This window comes from Hipposideros armiger, unplaced genomic scaffold, assembly GCF_001890085.2.
Source record: "Hipposideros armiger isolate ML-2016 unplaced genomic scaffold, ASM189008v1 scaffold_23, whole genome shotgun sequence".
NCBI classification, from domain to species: Eukaryota; Metazoa; Chordata; class Mammalia; order Chiroptera; family Hipposideridae; genus Hipposideros; species Hipposideros armiger.
In genome coordinates, this window is record NW_017731373.1 from 6,208,711 (window position 1) to 6,216,350 (window position 7,640).

The 7,640-nt window shown below is 40.8% G+C and overlaps 1 protein-coding gene across 4 annotated transcripts in view; it reads right to left on the bottom strand.

Moving 5' to 3' along the window:
* Nucleotides 1-7,640, bottom strand: part of SUMO1 (small ubiquitin like modifier 1) — a 25,763-nt gene extending 18,123 nt beyond the window's left edge. Inside the window, exons 1-3 of one of the 4 annotated variants that reach the window (XM_019635748.1) lie at nucleotides 7,245-7,640; nucleotides 4,333-4,436; nucleotides 1,225-1,264 (exon numbers count right to left, since the gene is read on the bottom strand). In XM_019635748.1, the coding sequence (XP_019491293.1) occupies nucleotides 1,225-1,264; nucleotides 4,333-4,358 (66 nt within the window). In that variant the 5' untranslated portion in view covers nucleotides 4,359-4,436; nucleotides 7,245-7,640. Of the gene's footprint in view, nucleotides 1-1,224; nucleotides 1,265-4,332; nucleotides 4,437-7,193 lie in introns of all 4 variants that reach the window. The other 3 variants (XM_019635752.1, XM_019635749.1, XM_019635751.1) reach the window with 3 other exon arrangements.

Below are 7,640 nucleotides of genomic sequence, written 5' to 3' on the forward strand. Positions count from 1 at the left end.
TTGTCTGTTCCTCTTCCCCAATTCCCCAGCGCTGTTCCCATCCCCCAATTCCCCAATAAAAATCTTAAAAAAAAAAAAAAGAGTGCAAGCTCTGAGCAACAGGGTCATCGGTTTGATTCCCACATGGACCAGTGAGCTGCGCCCAAGCTGAGCTGCCACTGAGCTGCCAACCGGTGGCAGGGTGGCTTAGCTGGTGAGAGCACATGCTCCTAACAACAAGGTTGCTGGTTCTACTCCCACATGGGATAGTGGGCTACATGAGCTGCCGACGGGCAGCCGGATGGTGACTGGACTTAAAGCTGAGCTAGCTGTGCCCTCCACAACTAAGACTGAAGGACAACAACTTGGCTGTTCCCCTTCCACAATTACCCAATAAAATCTTTAAAAAAACAAACAAAACCAAAAAAAAGCTTCCAAAAAATCTGTTAATTATATGGGTCTTATTATATTGGGTCGTTGGGAAAGTCACGACACATTTTTTCATTGAAAAACATAGAAAAATACGTCATGACTTTCCCAACGACCCAATAATACATCAGTTTATTTCCTAATGAAAAAAGCTCAATAAGGGTTAAGTTGCATAATTCTAATATTTATATCCATTATTAAAAGATACAAACCCTGTGCTCGCTTCAGCAGCACATATACTAAAAGATACAAACCCCATTACAATAAAGTCATCTCCCTCATATTTTGGTGGATTTACCACAATTCTAAAAACAAAAATACACATACACTTTCATCTTTATGTGGCATATGTTCAGACTTAATGAGACAGTACTAGAGATTGGGAATGGAACTGACCAGATTTAGTTCTATAACTTCAAGGTTTAAGTCAAGCTGTCAAGATACTGGGTCTTCTGTAAATTTACATTCAACCCCAGAGTTGTGGTTAAACATTAGATATGCACAAAGGACTTCTGAGAAACTAAAAATTATAACTGAAAATCACATTGGTTTTGTAAAACCTCCTCTTTGAGTCTAGACAACGGACCTAGCAAAACCTCGAACAAACTGGCTTGACTATATCCAAAAGTACTAGCAGACAGATTTAGAGGTATGGCAGACATTGTTAATTACCTATCCAATATCCATTTCCCCTTTCCTTACAAAAGGAAATTTAAATTTGCCCAGCTAAAAAACATATTTCTCAGCTTCTCTTACAGCCACGTGACAGTGCTGGCCAATGAAATAAAAGATGGCATACTTTTTGCTGGTACATACTTTTGGCATACTCTTTCCCTTTGCTCCTTCCTTCTCCTGCCTGGAACAGAAAGACACAAAGTAACCTTTTTGTGACTGCAAGGAGACAAGCATGAGAGTGAAGACATCTGTTAAGGACAAAGGAGAAAGGAGTATGAAGACACTGTGGAACTGCCTTACCAGCCCTGAACTACCGTATTTCCTCATGTATAAGATGCGCCCTTTTTCAAAAAATTTGGGGTCTAAAAACTGGGTACGTCTTATACAGTGGTTGTTTTGGGTTTTTTTACCTGAATTTCCCGCTTTTTTTCGCACTTGTTTTTGTGCTCATACAACCACTGTATAAGACGCACCCAGTTTTCAGACCCCAAATTTTTCAAAAAAGGGTGCATTTTACACATGAGGAAATACGATATTTCATGAGACTTCTTATTTCATGAGAAAAGCTGCATATTTGTTTAACCTAACATATCAGATCTGTTATTCAGTCTAAAAGCAATTCAAACTGACATAGAAGGTGCTATAAATACGTATCATTTGGCTTATGTTAAAAAAAAGTCCTAGGAAACTACCTCAAATGTGCATTAAAAGCAGACTGGGTAAGTAAATTGTGGTACAGTCACATAATAGAATGCAATATAGCAATGAAATTTAACACACAAATCTCTAAACAATCATTGAGCAAAAGAAATCAGACACAGAAGTACATATGGTGTGGTTCCACTTATATAATATTATAATGTACAAAAACAGGCAAAACTAATGTGTGTATTAGCATTTAGGAGATTGGTTCTTAATCTGGGTGCTGGCTACATGGATGTGATCAATTTGTGAAAATTCAGCAAACAGTACATTTATGTGCACTTTTTTTTTTTTTACATCTATTAACCTTCAGTAAAATCTTTAAAAATAACTGGCCCTAGATATTGAGAACAGCAAGTCCAACAAACAACTCCACCCTTCCTTCCTTCAGGTCTTTCCTTCAGATTCTCATTAGCTCAGTAAAGGCAAATGAATGCAAAAAGAATAGTCAAATTAAAAAGTATTTAAAAATACGACATATCTTTAAATAAACCCAAGTCAAGTTGCAGGAATATCCAAAATGGAAACTGTAAAACTAAGGTGTTCAAAAAGTTCACACTAAGGATCTGTGTGAACTTACCCATGTGACTTTTTTAAATAAGTTGACTATCAGAAAATGATCTACCAAAAATAAATAATTAAGTCACAATTTCAGTATATTCCAAATGGGATACTAAACAAGTCTTAGAGAAAATTATCAGTAACAATCCCAATGTCCTGAAAGGAGCAAATGATTAGATCTTAGAGATAAAGTTATCAGGTAATTATTGCTAAAAGAAGAGCAAGAAGCTACGCAAAAACATCAGAAAAGGTAAACTACTCCATGACAACCAACACGCTGCCTCAGTAACAAAACATGGGAATTGAAAGAGTAAGAGGAGGAAGATACATGCTGTTTCATGTTTTTGAGGCAACCTTCCAATTCAAGAGTCTAAACGGTGCCTTGAACATACTGACGTTCAATAAAGAACTGTTAAATGAATGAATCTGACAACTCATTCCTTCAAAAACTTTTACTACACATCCAGTCACTGTGCTGGACACGTCAGAAATAAAGGATGAATAAAGGATGATTCCGAAAGTGAACAGTCTAATGGAGACAGGCATTTAAGTAAATAACTATAACACTATATATGAAAGCTAAAATAGAAACATTCTAACTGCTATAAGGACTTAATGTATGTCAAGACATTTTACGACTGCTTTACAGTTTTGAAATTTGAACTATTCAACTAACTTTCATGAGTATTCTAACCGTAACAATCATATTGTTCTCAAAATATTATGAAATATTGTTTAGGTGACATTTTATTTTTTTATTTTTTTTTGTAAAGATTTTATTGGGGAATTGGGAAGGAGAACAGATAGGTAGACAAATTGCTGTTTTTGTTCTTCAGTCTAGTGTTGGTATGATCACTGTGCTCTTCCAGGGTGAGGCAATCGGTCGCCGGTCATTGGTCAGCCGCTCACAGCAGCTTCCAGCAGCTCACACCGGCTGCCAGCTGCTCACACCGGCTGTCAGCTGCTCACACCGGCTGCCAGCTGCTCACACCGGCTGCCAGCCGCTCAGGTAGCTCACGGCAGCCCACTGCAGCCCCGCTGCAGCCTATGCTGCCTATGCCGTCGCCGGCGACTCACAGCAGCTGAGCTCCAGGTCAAACTGTTGTTCATCATCTTAGCTGCAGAGGGCAAGCATCACTGGCCCTCAATGTGGGATCTGAACCACAGCCCTGCTGCTCAGAGCTGGCGCTCCCAAGCAAGCTAATTAACCAGCTGAGCCACTTGGCCGGCCCTAAGTGACATTTTCTTTGAAATGCTTTATCATAATCTATGTTTGCAACATCCACTAGCAGCACCTCATTATATCTATCGGAGAGAAAATAGAGTGTATCATTCCTCTCTAAGGCATGAAAATGCTTAATGTATCACTACATGCTCCAGTCACAGCTAGTTTAGCATACTTATTCTGATATAAATAGTATACATAATTATAAACTTTAATATACACCTACTTCATCATATTCTCCTGCTATCTCAAGCTGACAGTAAGCTCAATAAACATCAACAGGGAAATATAAAGAATACTGCAGGGAACACTGCTAACCTGACAGAAGAAATACAATTAATGTGGTAGATTACAGATAATTGCAAATCCTTTGTTACTCTTCCCATTGAGGAAGGGACTCTAAATGCCTTTCCCTTGATGACTACTATAGTTAATACTGTATTGTATATGTATTTTAAAAGTTGCTAAGATAGATCTTAAAGTTATAAGAAAAAAATTGTAACTGTGTGGTGATGACTGCTAACTAGACTTAATGTAATCATTTTGCAATTTATACACATATCAAATTATACTGTACAATTGAAACTAATATCTGTGATTATATCTCAATAAAAAATAAATAAGTCAGTAAGTAAGTGCCTTTCCCTTGATTTGGGCTGGACTTAGTGATCTGCCTGACCAACAGAAGGCAGACATGACTTTCAAGGCTAGATCCTAGAAGGCTTGAGGTTTCCACCCGGGGTTCTCTGGGAACAACTCACTCTCTCTGTGGGCCCTGAGCTGCCATAAGTCTGAATATCCTGGGGTCTCCTTAACCGTTTTGAAGGATCATGTATCCCTGATGAAAGCTATGGTCCATTTCTCCCTTAAAAAAAAAAGAAAAAAGAAAAAACACATGCACAAATACTCACAATACACCCCATAACAATATCAGTGAATTTTCAGCCCTTTAGGTCCATGAAACTTGGGTTTAGAACCTGTTTGAGATGACTATTTAATAATGGTCCACAAATCATCCACTGGACAATGCTAGAACTGTTAAAATTAATAAAAAGTGTTTCACTAGGGCCAGCCAAGTGGCTCAGCTGGTTAAAAGCTTGCTCAAGAGTGTGAGCTCTGAGCAACAGGGTCGTCGGTTGGACTCCCGACCCAAGCTGAGCTGCCAACAGGTGGCAGGATGGCTCAGCTAAAAAACAAAAATTAAAAAAAAATAGTGTTTCACTCAAATTCCAAAAATAATATTCATTAATCTATGGAGAACCCAGCAAATTAAGTCTTGTGTGAATTTAATGTCCTCCTATTTTAACCTGAAATTATTACTCAATTTCAATATCTTAGCACCAGACAATAACCTCCTGAGAGGTACCTCAGAAAAGACATCACTCTAATAAAACTTTGTTTAAACAAAGATTGTCTTTTGGGGGCAGTGGTTCAGACTCATGCTGCTGATCCTGCACAGTAGTAACTTGGGATTCTTACTCCCATTCATAAGCCTCTTAAAGATAAGAGTTCAACTTTATACCTCTTTAAATCCTTAGCACCCAACATGAAATTGTACTGAGACCCAATTGTTAACAATGATGGTCTACCAGACTAGAATAGTTCTCAAACTTTTTGGTTTCAGGACTCCTTTATGCTCTTAAAAATTATTTAAACCCCCATAAAATTTTTGTTAGGGGTTGGTTATATCTATTGAGGTTTATAGTGTTAAGACATTAAAACTGAGAAATGTTTTAAATATTTATTAATTCATTTAAAAATAAACCCTTCATATATTAGCAAATAACATTTTTATTAAAAAGTCCTCAGAACAAAACTAGTGAGATGAGTGGCATTGTTTCACATTTTTGCACATCTCTTTAATGTCTGGCTTAATAGAAAGCAGTTGGCTTATCACACATCTCCTTCTACAGTTCAATCTGTTGTGTCATGTTAGTCTTTAGAAAACTCCACTGAACATTCATGCAAGAATCAGAATGAAAAAGACCAATAACGTCCTTGTATTATCATGAAAATAATTTTGAGGACCCCTAGAAAAGAATTTAAAGAACCTCTGTCCTAAAACCACCTGTTAGTGTCTTAGGTCCTTTATTTCTTCCTTCGTGTTTTTCTAAATGACCAGATTTCAAATTAGAGCAATAAATTTTACAATTTACTTTATAATTCTTTCTGTACATTACTCTTTCAACAGGCTACAGTAAATTTCAACATGCTTCCTAGTCACTTCTGAGCATCAAAATAAAAGGCTGATGAAAACTAAGCATTTACACCTGTTCATTCCTCCCTGGTAACTAAGTAAACAACTATCTAGGGAGATACTTATAATGCCATTCCAATACCAATTTAGGAATTAACCTAGACTGTTAGTAATAAGATCCCAAAACTAATCTAGATTATGGTTAAACTTTAAAAATGTAAACGTACATTTTGCACAATAGTACAAATCCACAAAAGCCAAACTTGCTCTCACCAAGTGATACAAAACTGAACTGGGTTAAATGCCAAGAGAATAAGTGTGTTAAATTTAAAAGTTCAAGTACATTATGGAGTTGACTGAAAAAAAGTTTTCTAGATAACTATCGCTAAACAAGCAAAGTTCTAAAAATACTTTGAAAAGTCAAAGTCGTCTGAGCAAGCAAAACAGAAGACCAGACAAAAACCCTACTAATTAAAAAGGAGCCATAAATGTGGTTAACTAGAAAAAGAAGAGGAAGAAAAAAACTTACCACGGAAAACCGAACGCTCCTGATTAAGTGCAAATCCCAAGTAAATTATTGATTTTAACATTAAGAAGGAGCACTTTGCCATAACAGGCAGCTTTCTGTAAATGTTCTGCAACTGCTCTACGAATATATACACGGTATTCCTTATCCTTTTCCTCCAAAGTATCAGTTATCTTCAGGTTAATGCCCAGAGGAAATGTTTTCTGTTGCTCGAGAGGTTTTGTTCTACTTTGTTTCTTGGTTATTCTGAGTGCTCTGTTACAAATGGAGAGTTGCTGAACCAATCCCGAGTAAGAAATGGAAAAGTACAAGAAAAGAGGCGACAGCTCTGCGCCCCCACACGGAAAAAGACTCAGAAAAGGGCAGTGGCGGCCCGGCCCCCGCTGCAATCCGAACGGAAAGCAGAGCTTTCTAGGTTCCCAGAAACACTAGACAATGTCTCCCTCCCCTCCCCACCCCAACATCCCCACTCCAGGACTATACAAAAATCGAGAACCAAAAAGTGGAGTCCACCCGCTTTTCAGGACCACGAAGCCTCCCGGGCAGATTCTCTCCCGTTACATAACTGGGGCCTAGGGCCCTGCTTCTGCAATCAGTCCTCTACAGAGGGAGGCAGACGGGTTCCCCAGGGACCCACCCTCCCAGGGAGGTAGAAGCTGGGCTCTGCAAGGGGGACGACTCGAGGGAGGCCGCGACCAGAGACGCTGTGGCAGAGGGTGAGGAGCGAGCCCGGGGACGGGCAGGACGGCTCCCGGAGGCACGCGGCAGGCCCCGCCGTCTCCGGCCCTAGTCCACTCCCCTCCCTCGCCCGCCGAGTCCCCACCGGCCGCCCCCTCCCCCATTCTGCGCTCCCCTCCCCCGCGCCTCCATCCCTGGCCCCAGCCCAGCGGCAGGCGGACCTGCCAAGGAAGGCCCCAGCCACCGCCATCGGACGGCTGCCGGCCCGGTACCTGGTCAGACATAGTGACGGTGGCTTCACCCGGGGTCTCCGCACAGCAGCGGCCTCAGGTACGCAGAACCTCGCTCCGGGGTTTACAAATCCGTCTCTCTTCCCTACAGCACAACACCGCGGCTGGAGGGGCTTCCGCTACGGCATGCGTCACTTCCGCTAGGCGCTGGGACGGGAACAGCAACGAGGCGGGAAAACGGGTGGGAGGCTACCCCGAAACGGGGGGCTCGGGAGCGGCTTTACTGGTGGTCGCGCGAGTGAATGAACAGCCTTCTCGCCTGTTCCACTGAAGCCCAGACCCTGCACCTCAATCCCGAAACCAGGGGAAAAGTTCCTGGTCCTCAGGATCAATGTTTGGGACAGGACTGACAGCCCAGACTCCTCCCTCCCCGACACC